Source organism: Sciurus vulgaris, assembly GCF_902686455.1.
Source record: "Sciurus vulgaris genome assembly, chromosome: 1".
Taxonomy (NCBI): Eukaryota; Metazoa; Chordata; class Mammalia; order Rodentia; family Sciuridae; genus Sciurus; species Sciurus vulgaris.
This window is the reverse complement of record NC_136461.1, coordinates 192859715-192884200: the sequence shown is the minus strand read 5'-3', so window position 1 is coordinate 192884200 and position 24486 is coordinate 192859715. Positions and strand designations below refer to the sequence as shown.

Sequence of the window (24486 nt, the reverse complement as noted above, 5' to 3'; positions counted from 1 at the left end):
CTATGTCTTATTATTATTCAGAAGTTACCACTATTAATCTATAAATTCAAGAAGAAATAATTTTTTAAAAAGTGAAATCAAGCCACATGATATTTTCTTAAAGTTTCAATAAAAATCATGCAAACAAACAAAAAAAAACTGAGTAAATTCTAAATCAATAAATTATCTCTTTTTGTTGTTTTGGTACTAGAGATTTAACCCAGGGGTGCTTTACCACTGAGTCACATCACCAGCCCTTTTTATTTTTTATTTTAAGATAGGGTCTCACTAAGTTTTTTAGGGCCTTGCTGAGTTGCTGAGGTGGACCTTGACCCTCCTGCCTCAGCCTCCCAAGTTGCTGGGCTTACAGTCACCACACTTGGCTTCAATAAATTATCTTAAAATTAAAACCTCAAACAAAGTAGCTATTTGAAGTTGCAGAAAGTTACAAGAAAAAAAAAAATAAGAGATAGGTATTAAAGATATACTCAATTTATTTAGATGTTAATATCCAATTCATATTATCAGTCTTATACATATGCAATGCTGAGATATGGCTATTATTCCATAATTTCATGAAGCATAAGTAAATTGACTATGATTCCCACTTAGGAAATTTACTTCTGATTTTGTTTTAGCATCTCCTAAAATCAGATTCTGTGTGAGTAGGTGAGACGTTTTAAAACTGCACTGTGGTGCAGTAAAGGCTCTTCCTCCCAGAAGCCTCCCTGGAGCTACTGAGGATATATATGCGAGGTCACAATCTGGAAGTGCCCTTCTCTTTACCTCACACCACTAGCTAAACAGGCTTATGACTGCTTTTCAAAATACATTTCTCACTTGAGCACAAATTTCACAAAGAAAAGTTCCACAAATCTATCTCCTCAAGTCTAAGATCTAGTTTGACTCTTTTATTTCTCATACTTCCTACAATACCTTATATAATGCAATAAATGGTATTATGATGCTAATGTTAATGATTATAACTTACTAGGGACTTATAACACCCATTTATTAAATCATTTCATAATTTTTCTCTACTTTCATCTAAATGCAGTTATTTCCAGAGACCTTATACTTGGGTCTCTTCTCTAGCTATTACGTTGTGCTTGTCTTTCTTTTTTTTTTAAACTAGTCCTAATTATTGCCTATATGCACCAATAGTAAGCTTTTACACTGGTGGCTGCATAGTACTCACAACCTCGTATAGTCACCTCCTTCTTCAATCTGGACCATTCTTGTGAATTTTAAGCCAGTACATCTTAAGATAGTTTGTTACACAGTAAACAAAATTGCTGGTAAACAAAATGTAAGCCTGACAGTTCTCTAGCAATCTAGATTTAAAAATTTAAACTATAGATTTAAATTTCCATATCAGTATCTTATCTGAATCTCAAATTCAACATTTGCTAAAGCGGAATCCAGTATCTCATCTATTTCCTATATAATACTATATAAGCTGTTTATTTTAAAATTGCATTCCTCAGAACAATAAGGCTCTAGGGAGTATTTCAACAGAGTTCATTTACAGTAGAAATGTTTCAACTATAGTTCTCAGTCTCTTCATAGCATGGTCACAAAAACTAACAAGAAGTTCAAAAAATTTTTTGACAAATTATTGTTCAATTTTTTTAAAATCACCAATACCAAAGCAGAAGTAAGAAGGAACATATTTCAACTAGCTATATAAGACTTTGAGAAAGTAACTTTAATATTTTGAGCCATAATTACATAATGAAATTCTAGGGATTGGATTTGAAGTTAAATAACTTCTAACTTTATAAGAGAAGTTAAGATTCATTTTAGTATCTTGAACATAATAGACTATTAGAGAAGAAACAGAGTATAGTATGGCCTAGGTTCAAATCCTTGGAGAAATTATAGAACTATTAACTCACAGTCAGTATTTACACAAAGATTTTGTCAATCAACAATTCTTTAACTTTTCCAAGTCCCAATTTTCTTATCTGTAAAATGGGGATAAAAACAAATCTGTAGGATTATTGTAAAAATTAAAAGAATCAGTATTTTTAAAGCACCTAGAACACTGTAGAGCAAATGATTAAGTTCTAATTTCTTCAGAAAATTGTCATCACAGGTTCACTTTTTTAATACACCACATAAGTGAACCACTCACTTTATTTTCATGTATTTGGTTTCAGAAATGTCTCTAAGAAACCAATGTTCAATATAATTATCTAATTAAATAAAAATCCTGCCTTTTGATCACCAATACATTTTAATGAACATGGTTAAAAATAATTAAATGCTCTATTCCAATAAAGAAATGTTAACTTCATTTCAAATTTGATAAATACATTATCCATGTTGCATTGTAAAGATAATAAAGATTTGCTACTTACCACTGATTGTCTTAGGCTTTTTAGCAATATATTCTTTCCATTTTCTTGAACTGAGTTGGTTGGGAGGTGGAATAAGTATGTTACTAACTGTGCATGGCAACACAAAAAGAGCACCAACCTGGAAAAGAAGAAGATAAATTTATTGATTGCAGACTGAAATTTGCTCTTCAAAGAGTATCATATAACAATTTTCTCCTCATATTTCTCTCTCAACAACTTCACTGCAGAAAGTTAAGAAGATAATGTCCCACTGAATTAAATGGAAAAAAAAGAGAAAGCAAACAAATCAAAGCAGGGAAAAGGCAACCAAAGCCTTGGTCTTCCTTCTTCCACTCAGGTATACAACTCTGAAAATCTTGTTATTCATATTGCTTATTTTATGTTCAGATATGGGTACAATTTCTCTATGCATCTGTAAAATAATGAGAGGCTGAGAGTTCTAGCACCAGAAAATATGTCTTACTTATCCAACCATAATTTTAGAACTTTGGAATTTTAGAATTCTGGCTGAGAATTACAACATCTCTGAAAGTAATACAGAAATTTTTGTTTCTAGAAATCAGAGATTTAATGCTAATAGGAAAAACAGAGAGAAGATAATGAATTATAGCCTAGAAAACATACAGCAACTTCAGACATATTTATAAGCTACGTCAATCAGCACGTCCCAGTAAAAAACACTAACTAAAAAAAAAAAAACATTTTGTGAAAAAATTTAGGTAAGGCATTTGACTCAAAGAATATAAACCTAATGCAAAATTATATCTAATTGCTGTGTGTGGACTGACTGGTTACATAAAATATGTGACAATTCCATCTTTGGTTTTTTTTTTTTTTTGCCATATGAACTTACCATTATCTATTTTCATAATCCTACATTTGCAATTTTTCTTTAAATGTGTAAATATTCATTGCAGGGACAAAAATCAAAGTTCACTAAAATCTATTTATATAAATAAGGATTCTTTTATTTCCTTTTTTTCCCCCATTCTCCCACTTTAAAAAAAAACTTGTTTTTATTTGTTCTAATTACTTATACCTGATAGTGCAATGCATTTTGACACATCATACATAAATGGAGTATAACTTCTCATTCTTCTGGTTGTACATGATGCAGAGTTACACAGGTCGTGTAATCATATATGTCAGATTGATTCCACTATCATTCCTACTCCCAAGTCCCTTTCTCCTCCCTTCACTCTCCCCTGTCTAATCCAAAGTACCTCTATCCCTGTCCTTACTGTGAATTAGCATCCACACATCAGAGAAAACATTCGGCCTTTGTTTATTTGGGAAATCCATATGTAGCAAAACGAAATTAAACCACTGTCTCTTGCCCTGCACACAAATCAACTCGAAGTGGATCAAGGACTTAGGCACGAAATAAGGATTCTTAAAAGCAATTTTTTCAAAAGATACAAACATCTATAGGGGAGGTATACTCATCTTCAAATTATGTTTCTCATCTTCAAACTTCATATTAAGATTGGTGTTATTGTACCAGACCTTAAACTTATATTATAGAGCCACAGTATGGTACTGGCACCAAAACAGGCACATAGACCAATGAAACAGAATAGAAGACACAGAAACAAACCCACATAAATACAGTTATTTCATACTAGACAAAGGTGCCAAAAACACTGAGTGGATATCAGATAGCCTATTCAACAAACAGTGCTAGGAAAATTAGAAAGCCACATGTAACAAAATGAAATAAAACCTGCATCTCTCACCCTGCACAAAACTCAACTCAAAGTAGATCAAAGACTTAGGCACTAGAACAGAGACCCTGCACCTAATAGAAGAAAAAGTAGGCCCATGTCAGCCTAGGATCTGACTTCCTAAACAGGACTCCTAAAGCACGAGAAATAAAATCAAGAATCAATAAGTGGGATGGATTCAAACTAAAAAGTTTCTTCTCAGCAAAGGAAACAATCAATTACATGAAAAGAGCATAAGGAATGGGAGAGAAATCTTTAGCATATGCACCTCAGATAGAGCATTAATCCCTAGGATATATAAAAAACTTGAAAAAGTTAACACCAGAAAAACAAATAACTCAATCAATAAATGGGCAAAGGAACTGAACAGATGCTTCACAGAAGAACAAATATAACCCATCAGCAAATATATGAAAAAAATCAGAAAAATGCAAATCAAAACTAAGATTTCATCTCACTCCACTCTGAATGGCAATTATCAAGAATACAAGCAATAATAAATGTTGGCAAGGATGGGGGAAAAGGTACATGCATACATTGTTTGTGGGAATGCAAATTGGAGTAACCATTATGGAAAGCAGTATGGGGATTCCTCAGAAAACCTGGAATGGAACCACCATTTGACCCAGCTATCCCACTCCTCAGTTCATACCCAAAGGACTTAAAATCATCATACTACAGTGAAAGAGCCACATCAGCGTTTACAGCAGCTCAACTTGTGCCCTTCAACAGATGAATGGATAAAAAACGTAATAAATACACGCACACACACACACACACACACACACACACACGCATGATAAAATATCACTCAGTCTTAAAAAAGAATCCTGGCATTTGCTGGTAAATGGATGGAGCTGGAGACTATCATGCTAAGTAAAATAAGCCAATCCCAAAAAACCAAAGGCTGAATGCTTTCTCTGATATATGGATGCTAATTCACAATAAGGGGGGGGCGAGGCTAGGGAAGAATAGAGTTGCTTTAGATTAGGTAGAGGGGGAGTAAAAGGAGGAGAGGGGGTACAGGGGTAGGAAGGACAGTAGAATGAATCGGACATTACCCTATGTACATATATAACTATATGACTGGTGGGATTACACATCATATACAAGTAGAAGAATGAGAAATTATACTCCATCTATACACGATGTTTCAAAGTACATTCTGTCGTATATAACTAATTAGAACAAATTAAAAAAAAGAACAGTGCTATTGCACATTAGAATGACTACAGATGGAAATAATGTACTGTATACTTCAAAAAACTCAAGAATTTTGAACAGTATACCATAAAGAAATGATAAATGTTTTAAAAGGTACATATGTTTAGATTTGGGGGTGAGGTTGGTTTTGTTTTCACAATGTTCACAATTGAAACCAGGGGTGTTCTACCACTGAGCACTATATCCCTAGCTTTTCCTTTTTTTTTTTTTTTTCTTTTTTTTTTTTTTTTTTTTTTAGACAAGGTCTCACTAAATTGTCAAGGTTAGCCTTGAACTTTTGATCCTCCTGCCTCAGACTCCTCAGTAAGTTGCAGGGATTACAGGCTTGTGGTACCATGCCTTGCTCAATTAGTGTTTTAATGTGCTAGTTATGTTGCTATTTACTACTTTTACCTATGCATTCTTAATTAACAGGAATAAAAATAAATATTTTAGGAACAAAATAAGAAAAATAAAAATAAATACCCTTTTTGTCTTTACTCTTGTATTTACTCAGGTTACTAGCCATCTTTTTACATCAAATACAATTTACATATTCAAGTACTAGTAATTAAGATTAAAATATTTGGCAACAGAAAATAATCACTAAATATAAATGATACATCTAATTTCCTAAACATTAAATCCTAATGCTTTCTTCAGGAATAAGATTTCATAGCCCAGAATGTATGACAAGACTAAATGGTCTAAAAGGTCATGGAGGCTATAATATCAATGTCATATCAGGCCACAGTTAAAGCTTTCTCAACATTTTAGGGATGTTAAATGCAGTTCAATTAATAACTCATAGATCCATATAAATGTGTCATGACCCAGCAGATAAAGAATTGGTCACTCCTTTGTAATGGTCTAATTTGATTAAACATTTCCTACAAATATAAACACCTAAATTTCACAAGACTTAATTCCCTACCAAAATAATGTCAGCTGTCTATATTACATTCATAATGAACTTGGTTTCTGACAACTTGTTCTCACCCTTATACTAATCACTAGATAGCTCTGAGATCTGAGAGTGATCCTTTTAGGTTCTCATTCTACCTCCAGAATTGAAAGCTCAAGCAGCATTTCAATCCTGAATTTCAAAACCACAATTCCATCATCTCAAGAGGTCCTCTCCAACAAGCAGCCATTGCAAAAATCACACTTAAAACTTTGGAAATTCCTCTCTCTAAAAAAAAGAAATTTCCTGGTCATAAGATTGGTGGACATCAGATAAATAATCCTACCTTCCTTTTTCCTAAACTAAGACAATGCAATTTACTCTAAGAAGCTTTCATTTATACTTTGGGGCTAATCAGATAGAAAGATAAATAAGCTCAGACATTTACTAAGCATCAGGTAAACCATTAGAACTTAAACAACATGAAAACTTCCCAAGCTACCTAATTGTCTCCAATACCTAATAAACAACTGGCACACAGTAGGCAGTGTAAAAACAAAAGGAAAGAAATCTTGAAAAAATAAATGAAAACCAAGTAATAAAACAATAAAACACCAGAATTATTTTCAGGAATAAGCATGCACTTCAAAATTAATTTTTTTTCAAAAATGTAAAAGGTAAGTTATGACTCAATGTTAAAGAAAAATAAAGTGCTTAAAATTTAGAGATCTGTTTTCTAAGGTACATAATATGCTTCCAAATATTATCCCTTTTGTTTCAATAAAGTGAGAACAAATTTATAAAGTCCTATGTACTGATAGAGCATGTTCTAACATTTCATAGTTTTAGTCCAAGAAAGTCATAAAAACGACAATCTAATATAACAAATTTAAAATGAAACAAATGAAAATATAATATTAAATAATAATAGTTTATCTTGCATCTAAAATTAGTATTGCCTATCTTCAATAACTACTTAAGGATTATTTTATACCTGTATTAAACAAATTATGGATATGTTTCTGACTTTTACTCAAAATGTTCATCCAAAGATCAGTTCATCAAATCAATACTTGGATACATTATTGAAATTTATGGGAAATTCATGGGAATATGAAGCTGGAAGTCAAAATTTTAAGTTATATAATCAAGTGTCTTTTTCTCTCATATTTTTTATTGGTGATTATAGTTGTACATGATGGTGGGATTTGTTGTTACATATTCATACATGCACACCCTATAACAATATAATTTGGCTGCTATCATTCCCCAGTATCTCCAGTCAAGCATCTTAAATCCAAAATCATATTTTCTTTACTATACCAATTTTCTAAGGCAATTATAACCACGATTTGATTATAGCACCATGGGGAAAATGTTATAATAATCAGTTTCTCCCTTCAGGAGTGTTTGCTAATAGTCTATTTGTTTTTAAAATGATAAGAAAATGTTATGTATATATGGTCAATAGCTGTGCATTAAAAATCATTTTCACAGAAACATAATAGTTGAATAAATAATCAGAAACAAATTCAATTTTTTTTCTTCTTAAAAATGGTACTTTCACTTTAGATGCATGATTCCACTTAAAATTTTCTATAGTTTTAAAAAAGATTAAAAATAATCAACTCTAGCACCCATCATTTTATATGTGTGTGTGTGTGTGTGTGTCTGTGTGTGTACATAGAAATATACATGTATCTATATTAAAGTAGTTAATTTTAAAAAGGTTAAAAACATACCAACTCTAGCACATCATTATACACACGTGTCTGTGTGTGTATGTGTAGAGAAAGAGATGGACACATATCTATATTAAAATAGCTAAAATATACTAGACATCATTGGAATTAAGGAAAAACTGAAATTTACAAACGTTAATTCAGTGAAATTTTAAAACTTTTCCTCATGTCCGCTCCCACTGCCATGAAAAAGAAAATGTAGTAATGTAAATGTCCTCTTACAGAACTGCAATGAGATGTTACCTTAAAGACAGGTTAACAATGTGTTCTAAAATTTTGAAATTTTAAGCAATTATCAGTTATAAAGTTTATTTCTGAAAATTTCTTCTAAAATCAAAACATCACTTTGTCTGCAAAGTATATTACTGTGAAAAGTCCAAATTTTTTTTAACATGAATTAGGGCGAAAATTATGTTCCTACATTAAAAAAAAAGTTATCAAGCAAAAACAGATTAACAAGCTATATTCATTTTTCTTACAGGTCCTCATATGTTAAGTATAAAAACCAACCACCATAAAAATTCTCTACTATACCTTGCCACACAGAGAAGAAATCTGCTCCAACAGCAACATGGAATTCTGCTTGGTGTTATTTCCTGTCAATCCTCTGTACTACAGAGTTAAGAATAGAGTGTGGGGGGAAGGGAAAAAATAACAGAATGAATCAAACAACATTACTCTATGTAAATTTATGATTACACAAATGGTATGCCTTTACGCCATGTACAGAGAAACTACATGTATCCCATTTGTTTACAATTAAAAAAATAAATAAATAATAAAATTAAAATTAAAAAAAAAAAGAATAGAGTGAATAGTAACTATGAAATAATTCTGCTCTGTACAATAAATTTGATTAATTCAATTCTTCCCCAAATTGTTTAAATTCATTTATTTAAAAATTCAACTATAGAAATTAACAATCACTACTTTCTTTTGTTTTTCTAATTTGTTCTGAATATCATTACTACAAATGAGAACAAGAAATTCGTAAAAATTTGTGAATAAAAAAATACAAGAACACAGCTAGTGTTCCATTAATCAATATTTTTATATACAATGTCTATTTCTTAGATGTATTTTTAAAAATTCACAAATTTATTGTTAATATTTTTATTTAATATAAATTCTAATAATTTTAATAAAAATTAAAATACGTTGAATATTTGTTGATATATGTGATCACATATGTATTTTCCTAAGTGTATAAGAAATACATTAGCCAACTAGTGTTTATCTATCAATCATGTCAATGGCAGGGGAAAAACTTGAACTTTTCAGGAGTATATAAATTAGTCTGCTCTCCTCCACAGATTGGTAACATTCTTCCCTCCTCCCTACCTAATAAGAAATAAGTAGCAAAACCAGGAATCGTCTGCCTATTCTGGAATCATGAATATAGTACTTAAGGATTTTCTTTTTCAAGTTGTAGAACTTTTCTTAAAACCATGGCAATGAAAAGAACATTGCATATTACTTTTTTAAAAAAAATTCCTACATTGAAATGTAGGATGGAACCATGAAAACAATTTAAATTGTGCTATTCAAGCTTTCCAGGTGCAGATAACTCTTTGCAAGGGAGATCTGGAAGGTCAACATTTAGAACTGGGAGAACAGTGCTGCTCTGGCTGAAGTAGTGGGGTGTGCCTAGAGCCGTGTCCACGCAACTTATCTCTCAAAACCACTGCCCAGGATCGCTTCCTCTTAGTCCCATATTTGCATTGGAAAACATTTTGAAAAGCACTCTCATAAAGCAAGGACCTAACATGAGACAAATAAGACAGGTAAAAACAGCAGTGGTAATAGCTTATATCTAAAATGCCTCCCTCAGTCATACTGCCAGGGAGCCCACTGGGCTACATGGTTCTCAATAGTCATGTAGAGTGGATAAAAATTTTAACTACCCATTATGTATTACTACTCAAACTACTACCCAATCTTGAATTACTCTTCCTCTATGAAACTTGCTCCTCTTTTCTTGTTATCTCAATCAGTGACATTTATTTCAGCTTAGGAAATCATCCAATTCTTATCCAGCCTCCTCACCTTGCAAGCATGTAGTAGATGGTGATATTGTTTTACATTCTTAACACATCCTATACTTTGGCTCTTCATTGCAAAAGTTACTTTTTTAGATCAAGCGCCACGGTTTTCCAAAATCCTAGCAGATCTCAAATCTACTTTCAGTCAGGTATAATGGTGCATGCCTGTAATCCCAGCAACTTGTGAGGCTGAGACAGGAGGATCCCAAGTTATAGGTCAGCCTCAGCAATTTAGCAAGAACCTAAATAACTTAGTGAGACCCTGTCTTAAAAATAAAACAAATAAATTAAAAAAAGGGCTGGGGATATGGCTCAGTAGTTAAGCACTTCTGGGTTCAATCCCAGATATCAAAAAAATAATAATAATAGTAAAGTTTATTTTGTTTAAACTGCTCCCTTCCATAGAGGAACCTTCTATAGTTCCTCATCATCTTTAGGACAGAATTTAACTTCTAAATATGGTATAGGAGGTCTTTTAAGATTTAATCAATCTGAAAAGGCTCTCCAGCCTGATCTCTTAACAGCCTCCCACCAAAACCAAACAAAGACCCTTCAAAAACAATGAATGAATGAATGAATAGATAGACAGATAGATAAATTTTTAAAAAAACATTATTTGGTACTGCTAGAGGACAAACAGATGGGTAAGGTTTTCTGATGCCCTCACTTCTGTTATCTTTTCTGCAGAAAGGAATCTGAAAGAAAATAATGAATATTTTGGCTTGGGCTAACAAAATAAAATGCCATTCATTTTACAATGTTTATTGAGCTGCTACTATGTGCTATGATTTACAGCATTTATGGATTTAATCCACAGAAAAACTGAGAAAAACAGAAGTCATGGAAATGCATCCTGGATTTCAGAAAAAGAAAAGTGATTTTTTTGTTTTGTTTTGTTTTTGTGGTACTGGGGGTTGATTCCAGGAATGTTCTACCACTGAGCTACATTCCCCTGGCCTTGTTATTTTTTTAATTTTGAGATAGGGTCTCCGTAAGTTGGCCAGGGTGGCACTGAACTTGTGATGTGCTTGTCTCAGACTCCTGAGTCGTTGAGATTACAGACATGTACCACAATGCCCTGTGGGAAGTTATTTTTAGGAAGCACTAAGCACTAAATAATAAGAGTAAAAATAACAAAAACATACAATATGTATGTGGGGTATGTGGACAGAGTGTGGGAAGGACAGAGTTTCAGTTAATGTTACACTGTGTGAGAGAGCAGGGCTGGCCTATGTTCAGGCACAGAACATTATAACTGCATTGAAAAGCAAGGTTCAATGTCTTCTGTATTACTTCCATAACCCTACCCACAGTGAATAATAAATACTGAATAAAAACAAAGGTGCTTGCCTAGGTAGAAAGATTTCTGATTGGAAATGTACAGAATTCAGGATGTAAAAAAAGGAAAAACTTCCTTCTTCATTCTCCAGCACGCCAACAATGAGAAGTCACATTTGGGCCTCAAAATTAAAACACTGAGTACAATGAAATAAAAATATACACCAAATGGGTATTTACCTGCCAATACCAGAACATTCTGACACAAAAAATGTAAACTTAAATGAACATGTAAATGAAAGGATACAATTCAAATTCAATGTCTGACACATAACAGGAGGGCAGATCTGATAACTGTACCATCTGAACAAATTCCAAAGCAGGACCATAGTAATGGAAAACCTAGAAAAGAAATTTGAATTGCATAATACTTTAAATACTACAAGAAAATGAAAGCAAACAAACTAATGATTTTGACTTTAAAACTTTAAAAGAGATATTAAAAAGCAAATTTTATTAATAACAGCAAACCAAATGTAATCCTTTATAACACACAAGAATTTCTTCCATTTCAATTCTACATTTCAGAGTAGACAGACATGGAGACTCCTTAGTAATTAGAAAGAATTTTAGAAGGCGAAAATAAATATGGAAAGATGTCTGCAACAATGACAAGAGTTCTCAACTACTGCTATTTAATTTCAACAGGACAGTGTTAAAGAAATGAAGGAACAACCTACCTGTAAAAGGAGAATCTGCAGAACTGGAAAAGAGAAAGAAGATACTCTAAAGGGTACTTGTATTCAGTGGTCTGCTGAGATTAAAGGAAAAAAAATTCTGGAGAAAAGACTGAAGAAATTAGAGAAAAGAGAGAAGCCAATAGGTGTGAATTAAGAGAGAGAGCCCCACTCACATAAATAATATTTCAGTATTTCTCTGGGTAGGGCCTGAAACTAGAGTGAGTTAGAAAAGGATAGTTATTTCAATAACTGGAGATGAAAAAGACAAAGAAAAGAGAATGCATCCTGAAGAACTTAGTTTTACATCTTTAAAAGCAGAGTGTGTGCTGAGGATGTAGCTCAGTGGTAGAGCACCTGCCTAGCATGTGCAAGGCCCTAGATATGAACCCTAGTAATGCTCCTGAAAAAAATCAGTGATTTCACCATATGTGATTTTGTGTAAGGGTGTTATATATATGTAGAGATACCTGTCTTTCTTTCCACGTAAATATATACATATGTAAAACACATAAATATATATGAAATATATAAACATATATGTAAATTTATATGTTTAGACCCAATACCTAATAGGGGATAGAATTAAGTTTCAAAACCAAGGTTATCTAACATTAAAGTGCGTGCACATGCACACATGTGCGCGCGCGCACACACACACAGTGCATACATTTACTGGAGGGTGTTTTGCATTATTGAAGAGGTTGTACCCTAAGATCATTGTCAACAGTAGCCCAAAATTAGAAAATTAGCTCAAAATTAACACATGAAAGCTGTACTACAAAGACAAAGGATGCTAATCTTTACAAGAGAACTTAAAATTCCTCTTAAAGATGACCATAGTAAATTTTTTACAGGAAGCAATAATAAACAACATTGGGAAATGAGTTCATGTAGCAAAGTCTAAACCAAGGGTAGTTTCAACTTTATAATGATTTAAAGTTAGGATCATAACATTTTAAAATCTATAACAATCACAGCTTCACCAACATTTAATACAAGCACTTAGTGGTAAGAATTTTAAGAATTATGTAAGTGAGCACACTTAAGCACATAAATTAGTAACAATAATTCAAGATTAAAAAATGTATTATGGGAACAAAAATACTCACAAATGATAGCACAAAAAGGTTAAATATACAATTACCTTTGGCAAAATATTCTTATCCTTCAATGGTATTGTCTTTTTATCAAGGGAGCACATATTTAAATTAGATGTATTAAAATTCGTGGGTGTTACTCCCTTTAAACAAAACTCAGGAAAACTAATTTCAAATCCAAACTGAAAAGAAACCAAGAGAAACGACATGAGTATAGGCATCATGAATAAAGTTATGAAGATTAATACATCTTACTACAATGAAAAGTTAAGAGAAAATCCATATGTAAATTTATTTTTGATTCCTCAGCTCAAAAGGTAGTTTCCACTTTGGTACACACCCTTCTATTTTAACTCAAACATCGATTTTTCCTGCAAAGCTCCCATTGACCTTTAATTATCCAGCAAGAGGACACTAAGCCCATTCTATGCAATCACAGGACCAGACAATCTCCTTTGCATACCCTTGTTCAATATCTAGCTTCCTACCAGTCTGTAAGTTATGCAAAGGCAGAAGCTGCCAGTACCTCACACAGTTTTCCTTCAATATATGTTGTTGATAATATCAATTATTACCTAAGTCATGGTAATGGTGATAATAATATTAATGGTAGCAACAACAATGACAGCACTTTGTGGTTACTTTGTGCTTTAATGTAAAGCTTATAAAAACCCATGAACTGGAACTATTATGTCTACCTTATAGATAAGAGAGCTGGTAGTGCAGACACTATAGCTCTAGAATCCATGTTCTTTATCACCACAATGCCTCTTGGCTGAAAGATATTCTCCACTAAAAAAGTGATTACATTTCAAGATTAAATGTAACCTGGATTTATGAACATTTAATTTCCTATTAAAAGTAATAAAAGAATCACACAGGAAAAACTCTGCCATTATCTGCCTGAAATAAAGATGCAGTTTTAGAAAATGTGTACAAAAGCAATTGTCCTAGATAATCATAGTTTCCACTCTACTATATGGCTATATGATTTTTCCTATTAAGATGGTTTACCTGCAGATTAAACCTTCCTGAGATTAGAAGGATCCAACATGCAAATCAGTAAGTCAGATCTAGCACATTATTTCTTACTGTCTTAACTATAACTTTTATTGAGTCATTAATAAGCATGAATAATAAAGGGAAAAACAGTCTAGTGATTATTGCCAAAAAACAGGAGGAATACAAAGGCTTACTCATGCTCTCATGGCAACCTGAACAAGCATTAAGAATCTTCCTTGTTTTAATATTGCCTAGTTAAAAAATACATAAATTAATAGAAACACTTATTTCACAATAGATACAACTTATAAAAACCACCATACTGATTTACGGGAAGAGATACCAAAATGGAATTGGAAACTTATAGAAATTTAGGAGTAAAGGAATCCAACTAACCTAGTATTCTCATCTTGTAGTTGAGAAATGGAGTCTAGTAAGGTTAAAAGAAAATTGTTCAAAATTAGAAAGCTGGTTAGTAGAAGGCAGAGATTACCTGAGATGGTACTATAGTAACTGCTCTAAGTAGTTTTTCTAATAGATCATACATGCAATAAAATAAAGCAACTTGGGTAAACAAAATGAACTTGACTAATGTTGAATTGTTTTAAAAGTGTTATATTTAAGAACTGTAGTCTCCACAACTTAATCACCATGACTACTTACATTAAAACTAAATTAAATAAAGTTAAAACCAGATCATCAGATAAACTAATCATATATAATGTGCTCAGTTACAAATAAAATAGAGTGCTCAGTAGTAATATGTGGGTAGTGGGCATGGTATTAGCACAGATAGAGAACACTTTCATTATCAGAGAAAATTCCACTTAGTGCTACTCTAAATCATCGTATAGAGTACATTTAGAGTAAGATTTATTTAAACTACCTATGTTGTAAATAAAGTTGAAAGCCCTTCTTTGTACACTGTAGTAATTAAGAAATTCAATTACCTTTCTTTCCCATATCTGAATCTTTCCCCTCCATAATTCCTTTGTGTCAATAGCATTTCTGAGCTCTTCTAAGGATACAACATTAGCAGAAAGGTATTCTACAATCTTCTGACAATTTCTATTAAAAAAAAAAAAAGTATGATAATTAAATACACAGCTTTATGCTTTAATTACATTTGATGGTTACAGTTTACCTACAAGACTAAGAGGCAAAATTGCAAAATTTATATCACTGGGGTTTTTTTAATCCTAGTAATACTATGGAATTCCTATTATTCAGTCTCTGAGTTAGGTTAGGTCTGTCATATGTTAAGTTAATGCCATATCCCCACAGATAAAAGAGTATTCCTATTACTAAGGATGAAGAGATAGGCCTTTCTCTTACTGTTCAAATGTGTCAGATGTACACACAGACACCCAAAGCCTTAACATCTGTTACCTCTGAAACAGAACTATTCTCCTAAAACTGTTCCCATGAGGCTCTGTATGGAATTCTATGATAGCATTTATCTCATTTATCTCTTCTTAGTATTCCTGTTTCTCCACACACTTTCATGAAAAAGGCCATGCTTTCTTACTTCCTTAAGTCATCAGCATATATTGCTGTGCTTGGCATAAAGTAAATGTTCAATCAACACTTGTTTAATGAAAAAATCACGAAGTTAATAAAAATCCAATCTGAATAGTAATTTAAGCATCAAAACTATAATATACAATTGATCAATAGTAAAACATCCTAAAAGACAACACTACATAATTATTTCTGTATTGGCACAAAACAAAACAAAACAAAAAAAAATGACATTACAACTTGAGTACATCCACATAACCATGCTGCTTGCCTACTTAAAAGTATACAATGAATCTGGAAAATCAATGCTCAATAGTGATTATAAATCAGCACTGACCATATTTACTAAAAACTTAACATCCCAGAAATGATGAAATAAGAAAATTCTTGATTCTTCTCTAGATATAAATCAAAGTATGACATAAAACTTTACCTTGTCACTTTAAAACAATTTTCAAATGCTGAATATATAAAATAGAGGGTAGTATGTTTGGATAACATAAACAATAATGAACTATAACCAAAGAAGCTTACATTTCACAGTGATGTGCCACTACAGTAATTTTTGCTGAATGCCATTCCCTCAAATGTTTTAATGCTCCTACAGCAGGCAAACAGTCTTTCAACTGAGGAGGATCTTTGTCAGAGGGTAATAGTATTATGTCTATCATTGCTCTCCCTAGAAAGAGAAAGAAAAATCTTTGCAATTTTTAAAGATGTTAGACCTGGAAAGTCTTAAAATAGTATACTGAATAGTTGAATGCTGGGTTTACTGAAAAAATAAGGGAATATTTTAATTTTACTTTCTGAAATTCTTCAAAACAATACATATCTTTAGGAGTTCAAAAATTTTAAATGTTCATCATTAGATTTAAAGCTATGTTATCTCAAAATAGGTAGCATAAGCTAGAAAACAATGAACTATATCATAATTACTTGTCAATTATGTAGCAGTGGTAAATTATACACATCACTCTGGAGATCATCAATGCTATTGTTATACTCAACAGAGAAAAAAACCTGTGCAATTTCATTATACTTCTCTACACTTAATTTTGTTATCCAAAAGGAAATGAATCAGTTTAAAATTGTGATGCTCAAATAAATTATTTCTCTTTAAAGGACAATAAAACACTCAGAAAAACCAATTATACTGACAACATCATGAGATTCTAAGAAAGTTAACTTCGTATCGGTCTAAATTTTATAAAACTATAAATTTAGTGAAGGACATGAAAAATCTAAATGAAACAGAAGCAAAATAAAGAATAATAATGAAAGTCCTTTAACTACCAAAACAGCAGTTGTGTAATATTTCAATGCATATTTTGAAGCTGACATATTGCATTTTAAAAATTGAGGAGTTGGGTGCTTAGTGTGTGTGCAAGATTCTAGGTTTAATCCCCAGCACCAAAAAAGAGTAAAAAATGATCTGCCTATTTATCAATACATTTTGTTATTTTCTATGTGGGACTTTCTGCACTAAAATGTGATCTAGAATATAAGAATCACACTGTCAGCTGAGTTTTTGGTATTAACAAGAATTTGTTTGAAAACAGATGTGTAATTAAGAGATTAACAATATTACTCATTTTACTGTTATTTTAATAGAAATATTTACCATAGGAATAATTTGAGTTGCAAATACTTAAATATATTAAAATGAGATTCACTTTCCAAAAATGTATTTTGTATTTGTTTTTAAGGTTCATGTTTATATTACTTATATTCAGCAATATATACTAAGTTCTCTGCACTGAATCTTGGATATTTGATTTGACTTCTTAAAACTCATCAAAGTTGATTAATCCTGATCTTATGCACCCGTGTATGATAAGCTCTACCTACAAATGTGCATAAAAAAATCTTTTATGGTCACTGTCTATGTTTTACCCACCACTACATACTCAGCCCCTAGTACAATGCATGACATATAACACAAACCATAAATATCCTCCTAATAAAAGACCTTCAATAATGAGAACATTCAGAAAGGAAAATTCTTCCAAAGTATATGTGATGTGAAATTCTACCAAATTTTAGATGACAGCCACTTGATTAATACAAAAAAAGGTCAGTTCAGAACTAAAAATAGTTTTAAGAATAATACAATACAGTATTGTTCACAAAATATGTTTTCCATCACAGGAAAAAAATGGATTCTACAAAAAAATGCTGAGCAAAGAGCTTCTTCTACTGCACAATATGCCATTTGACAGTGTGTATACTAACTTCACCACAAATGAATGTTACCCAAATTATCTAGGTTAAAAAAGCTATTTTTCCAAGAGTTTTTTTTATAGATTAGAGTTCTACAGAATACACTCTGGTACATAGTGGCAAGATTGTTCTTCAGAAAAAACTAAATCTAAATAAGGAAATGGAGATGGGTATTTAATTTTCTAAATTCTAAATTTTTGCTTACCAGAATGAAAATAATAGAAAGAAATGCAATATATTAGTAACATGCTTTTTAAAATAGTGGAGTACAGTTTGTATCAACTTCAATTAAGAAATTACCTTTTTATTTTGATTTTCAAGATTAAAAGAGAGAACATTAGCATAAAGAGTAAATTTATTACTCAATCACAAAATGTGTAAGATACTAATTATTGAAAGCAGTCATATATATATATTACCAGGAGCAGGAAGCTTGTCTGATAACTGATGCAAATTTTCAGCACATTCTTCATATAGACTAAAATGAAAGAATGAGTTAGAGGGGGAATAAAAAAACCCACATATATCTATCTATTTATCTATCTATTTTTTTCATAACTATAACAGGTAATAACCAGATACTGTTAAGTATTAAGGTAAATGCACTACTTTATTTGACCCTGACAACAGATTCAGTGGCCTACAATAATACTATTTTTAGTGCCACTTTAAGTAACTTTCCTAAAGTCACCTAACTAGTATGTGTGTAAGCTAGGATTCAAACTGCAGGTATAAGTTCTTATTCACACCCCAAAAAAACAAATAAAATTAACAACAATGAAGGGAACAAAAGTCCCTAAATTATATTTTGTAGACAGAATATAGATGATAACTAATGGATAAATATTTTTCTGAATTTTCAAAGTAAGTTATCAGTAAGTGTTTAATAAAGGATACTGCATTTCTTTGAATTGCATTTAACAGTCCAGATTGGAGAATATGATGCCCTCCTCCGATTCTTCAAAACCTATTAGTTTTCTCCATATGATGAATTTTTTCCTGAAAATAGTCTATGACATAGTATGAAGGCATTTAGATCCTTTATTGTAAACTGATATTATTTAAAAAAAAAAAAAAAAAAAAAAAAGAACTTATGGCATCTTTTGTTAAACTATAGTTTTCAGGCTCCCTCTTGTGGAAATAATTATTAGGTCACTTAGCAGAAACTAACTTTGACACTTGTCATCATCTTTTAACAACTGTGGGAAAACATGGCTTGATAAGAGCTTTTAAGGTCAAATGAAGTCACCTTAGAAATTATCTAAAAGAACCTCAACAACCAATGGGTGAGGAATTAAGAGCCAGAGACGCTATGTGCCTGGACTAAGGTCATATAGCTAGCAACCACTTAACTGATTAAATGCTCTTTCCTGGTTAAATGCTCTTTCCCAGGTTCTACATCATCTTCCCTTATTAACCAATCTAAACAATATCACCTGGAGACAGGCAAAGGGAATTTTTACAATTTGTGTAATTTAGTCATACTATAACATAAGAACACTGAAATATAAGTTTTCTGTCATGAAATATTATGAAGACTAAAATGAAAGGTACTCTGAGTCAGAGATGGGATACTGTATGAAGAAAAAGTTATCACAACTTATAAACTGGATCATCTTATATATTGCACCACAATTTAAAAAAACCTAAAAGTGAACTCAATCATATTTATACTTCTCAAAATTTTAAAGATTTTGAAAGTATTTGAAATGCTGAAGACACAAATAAATCGAAAAAAAATTCATGTACTACACCCTCAAACAGCAAAATGAAAATGATGCTTTGGTTTGAATGATAGCTATTAACATTAAATGACATTTTTACTTAAGCTTTTAAAATATAATGTTAGGCAGAATTTATCTTCAAGAGTGATGTTAATTACAATATCATTTTCTATAATTCTTATAATTATGTAAGGTTAAGAAACAAAACATTTTCAGATATTAACTTTTGCATGTTGAAGAATTTTACTGAGATAAAAGATCTAAATTGTCCAATGTTTTCCAGATTTAAAACTTTGTTAATTAAAATTTACTTACTATAGTTGCTAAAATATGTAATCTTCACCCTCCTGGCTTAAAATAACTGTCTATATCTTTATAACTATCTGTAAAATATCTTAGAGATAGTATAAGAAGTATATAAGCATACTCAGCCAAGGATAAGGATTCCCTGCTATTACTATCTTCTTCTTCAAAACACTCAACGGCACTCAAACATTCTTCAATATTTGTTTGAAGAACATCTTCAATCTTATCTTTTTCTGCATCAAAATGTATCTCTTGCCAATCAGAACTACAAAACTAATAAATCAAAAGATCACATTAGACAATGAATTCATGGATTTCTTTATAGTAACAATGACATTCACTAATAAGTATTACCTGGTAAAATCCACAGATTGCCTGCACTGCAAAGAACCACTTCTTGGAACCAGGAATACCACCCACTGAACAGGCTTGAAAACAAAATCACATTTGTTAGAAGAAAGATACACATAAAAAAGCAAATGTCACAGCATATATGCTTAAGAGAATAATGAAATTTTGAAACATATTTGATAGTTTTTTAAGTTATACATGTGTATATGTATATACACATACATATACACGGATCTTTTTTAAATCTCTGGTAAAAATTCAAACAGAACAATCTACTTAAAGAGCAAAGTTACAACAAATACTTTGCATTAGTTTGTCAAAATTCAAAATCAATTATTATTTTAACCATCCTTTCAAACAGATTAATATCTACCATAAAGACTGAAAGTATATCTAATCACTGCTGAGTAATCCAAAACCATGTAAGTTATTAAGTGAAAAAAATTCACTCTCCAAAGACCATGGTGGTTTGGTTCAGCCTGGCTGGAGACAGAGGAGTTGCTTCTCATGGAAGTCAGATAAGATTCCAAGTGCTATAACTATTTTTTTTTCCAACAATCTCAGCAGAAGACTTCGCCTCCTACCTCCTTAAGCAAATAGAAGTCATTGTGTGATGAATTCTTTTGGGAAACATGGGACTCTACTTACACTCCCATTTATTCCTTCTGTTAACATGTTAAGAAGCACTGACCTTCCAATTCAAGGTTATCCCTCAAAACTCCTTTGAGACCCTGGCCCATTTATTTCAATATGTTTCCCCTCATTAGTGTTTAAATAAAAAGTATTACTCAAATTATTATTTTTAAATGGAATCATTTTAAATTCACCTCCCCTCCCTATTGACTACTATATATCTTTTGCCTCTTCATGGATAAATTTCCTGAAAGTGCTGTGTACACTTATCCTTCTCCATTTCCTCATCAACATTTCCACTCTCCTTCAAATAACATTTCCAGCTGCATTTCTGTCTTCAACATACCGCTAAAAACTACCCTCACCAAGATCACCAATACTTTTTACTAAATCTAATATTTTTTAGTTTTGTTATTACTTGACCTTTCATCGTAAGAGTAAGACAGAATAATCCAAGATGACCCTTTCCACTAATTTCTCCTTTAACACTTAGTGTCTATGGCACCTATTTTTCTGGCTGCTCTTTTCAGTCTTTTTAAAAAACTGGTGTGTTCAGTTCTTTTAAATTCTAGGATCAGTTTTAGATTTTCTGTCCTTCCCATTATCCATAAACACACCTAATCTTTCTGATGGCTTCAATTGATATTTATGCATTGATGAATCTACAATCTATATCTCCAGTCATACCCTGCATCAAGTTCCAGACCCATGAATTCAACTTTTATAAAACACTTACTTTGATATTTTGCTAGGTAACTATTTACATGTTCCAAACAGCATGTCATATTCCCTCCAAAATCTGCCTCACTAATGCCACTGTCACACTGTCATCTAAGTCAACTACTCTTGATAAAGTTTTTACAAAGAAATAAAACACCTGAATCCTCAATGTTTCTAGTATTTTAAATTATAGTGTGCAAAATAAATAATACTTTTAAATTTTTTTTTATTTCCCTGAACATTTATAACCAACATTAGGAGAGTTTTTAAATGTTTTGATAGAAAATTTTAAAGATTATGAAACAATTGTCATGTTTCTCATTAATTACTACATTAGGATGGCTTTGCATGGCTTCAGCTTGTTATCTATCATCCCACACAACCATGCAAAAGAATGTCTGTATAAGAAACTTCTAGCCAAAAAGCAGAAAGTAAAAGAATTTCTAGAACACTCCCAAGAGTTCTTTTACACATACATTTGAAGCACAAATATAAGAAAATCCTTCCTGCAACAAGTGGTACTGACTAAAATTATACCAACTTGAAAAATTAATAAGAGTACTATTGGACTTGGAAAACAGGATAGGGTAGCACACACGTGTTAGAAATCATTTCCTAATGATGATAGTTAACACTGAGAGAGAGGAGGTTCTCTAGTGGAAGAAAAGAGGAAGGAGCAGATAATACAGTCATGAGAACTACAAAGTTACCAAACTGAGCTAACTCTCCCTGGCATCTACAGAAATTTCCTTCAGTTTTCAGGGCTTGATCTGTTTGGGCACTTCTACTTTCTAAGCCTTCAAAGGACATTCTCAGATAAAGGCCAAGAGGAAGAGGCAAAAGTGAAGATAAGCATCAAAATAAATAAATGCGTATGTAAAATGTCAATAGAAGTAGAAGGTAGAAAGATTTTTACCAAAAAAAAAAAAAAAAAAGTGCAGTACCTCAAAAAGTTAAAGCAGATGAGAACCAAGAAAAGACCACCATGTTTAACAATTTCAAAGGACTTTTAAGAGAATCAGTAGGCGTTAAGGACAAAAAAGTAGCAAAATTTGTACAAATAATATGTATTAAAATTATAATTAAAAATGAGTAAATATATGCTAAAGAAGTTGATGTGGAGGCATTAATAATGTTATTTAAACTCTTGATAAAGTTTTTACAAAGAAAGAAAACACCTGAATCCATGTCAGGAAAAAAATCCTCCTTATATCTCACATTACCCTGTGTTATATATACCTAAAGATGGGCAAGTAAATTTCATAAAGGAACAAAACTCAAGCTGAGAACCTAGAATAATTTTCTTTCCTTTTTTCTTTTTTCACAATTTTATAACTTTGTTTGACAATCAGTGGTTAGTTTTCATGCCCATTGATAGATTTTTGAAAAGTGGCATCAGAGACACAGGTAACCAAATTATATTACTTATTTGTTGAATCTTAATTCTCATCCTGCTTTCTGGAAAACAACACACTATATGAGCCATTCCTGGTTTGGGGGGCCCACACATCTCTGTTGAACCTGGTGTCAATACACAATTTGTAATGCCCCTGTCCTTCATGTCAAATGTCTGGATCTGTGAGTGTCTAAGGGGCACACTTTTTGAAGCCTATTTCACGGATGCACGCATGAATATTGAAAGTGTATTCTTGGGTTGCTTGATGGCAGAATCCTTCTCACCACCATTCTTTGTGGGAGTCATTCTGCAGCACTCAACTTGGAAAGGAAGAGAATGAAGGATTCATTCTAAGTTTCACTCAGAATCTGTCAAGCTCTTACCTTCCTTCCAGTCTTGAAAATATTGAAAATGTCTTTCCGCAACAATTCTGTGATTCCTTAAAGGTTACTGATGGTGACCCAATGATCTCATCTCAAAATTCTTTGGGACTCTGAGTTATTTGTGTCAGAAGGCTTTAATTCATTCACAGCAATTAAATGCTTCTTTATAAATGCCTATTGATCTGTTTCAGTCTCTTCTTTCCAATTTAGTTCTATGCTTTCCAATCTATGCATAATTTACATTGACAATGGGAGAAAAAGGTTTCTGGAGCTCTCCCTCAGTTGTTGAGCTAGCCTCAAACTTAAGATTCTCCTGTCTCAGCCTCCTGAGTCACTGGGATACAGATGTGCACGACCACACCCAGCAGTCTTTAGTTTATTTTTGTCAAATGTGGTTATTTGGGATTTCATATCTAGAGTATTACCTAGCATAAAATATACTTCTTGAAGAAGTATTTTGCATGATAAAAGTTGGGTTTTCTCTCTCTCTCTTTCTCTGTCTCTTTTAGGTTCTTCAAAACAAACCCACAAAACTCCTGGTCTCTGGCTTAGGAGCCTCTGATTTCATTTTCTCTGAAGCTAGTCTAACATATCTTTATGTGAAATAAGATCAGAAGCCAAAAAGGAAATACAGTATAGTGGTTACTAGCATGGACTCTATAAACCTGGAATAATTTTCACTACAATTTTATGATACTGAAATAAAAGAAAGGCAAAGTTGATGCCTTTTTCAGTTTTGTATTACTTATTACTTGAAGTTACCTTGGTATCTCACTATCTTGTTCCAAGTTAACAATGTATTTATTGTACTCCTAAGTGAGCAAATTAATTGATTTGCAATACAAAAGCTGTGTCAGAGAAAAGAAGGGTTTATGTTGTACTTACCAGGGAAAGTACTATCATCTGGATTAACTGAAGCACTAATGCTTCTTTTCAGGAGGTGATAAACATTTGCTGCTGTGAAGTCTGAAAATGTAAAGAGAGTCTAACTCAGTGGCTCAAGAATAAGTCTATTCTGATTTCACTATCACCTAGTCTCACAACAATGTACTGTACGCAAAATAACTACATGCTGATCAAGATCTTTTCATGTTTTGATACAGTAAATCAAGAGCAAGCAGAGAAAACTAAAAAAGCCCCGATCTGTGCATGCCAGTA

At 32.0% G+C, this 24486-nt stretch overlaps 1 protein-coding gene across 4 annotated transcripts in view; it reads right to left on the bottom strand.

The window, feature by feature from the left end:
* Positions 1 to 24486, bottom strand: part of MTBP (MDM2 binding protein) — a 93039-nt gene that overhangs the window by 67771 nt on the left and 782 nt on the right. For 3 of the 4 annotated variants that reach the window (XM_079140800.1, XM_079140801.1, XM_079140802.1), the window contains exons 2-11: positions 24214 to 24294; positions 20200 to 20273; positions 19967 to 20118; positions 18235 to 18293; positions 16130 to 16274; positions 15025 to 15142; positions 13120 to 13254; positions 11543 to 11637; positions 8450 to 8522; positions 2343 to 2460 (exon numbers count right to left, since the gene is read on the bottom strand). In XM_079140800.1, coding sequence (XP_078996926.1) covers positions 2343 to 2460; positions 8450 to 8522; positions 11543 to 11637; positions 13120 to 13254; positions 15025 to 15142; positions 16130 to 16274; positions 18235 to 18293; positions 19967 to 20118; positions 20200 to 20273; positions 24214 to 24294 — 1050 coding nt within the window. Of the gene's footprint in view, positions 1 to 2342; positions 2461 to 8449; positions 8528 to 10017; positions 10071 to 11542; positions 11638 to 13119; positions 13255 to 15024; positions 15143 to 16129; positions 16275 to 18234; positions 18294 to 19966; positions 20119 to 20199; positions 20274 to 24213; positions 24295 to 24486 lie in introns of those variants that run through there. The other variant, XM_079140803.1, reaches the window with a different exon arrangement.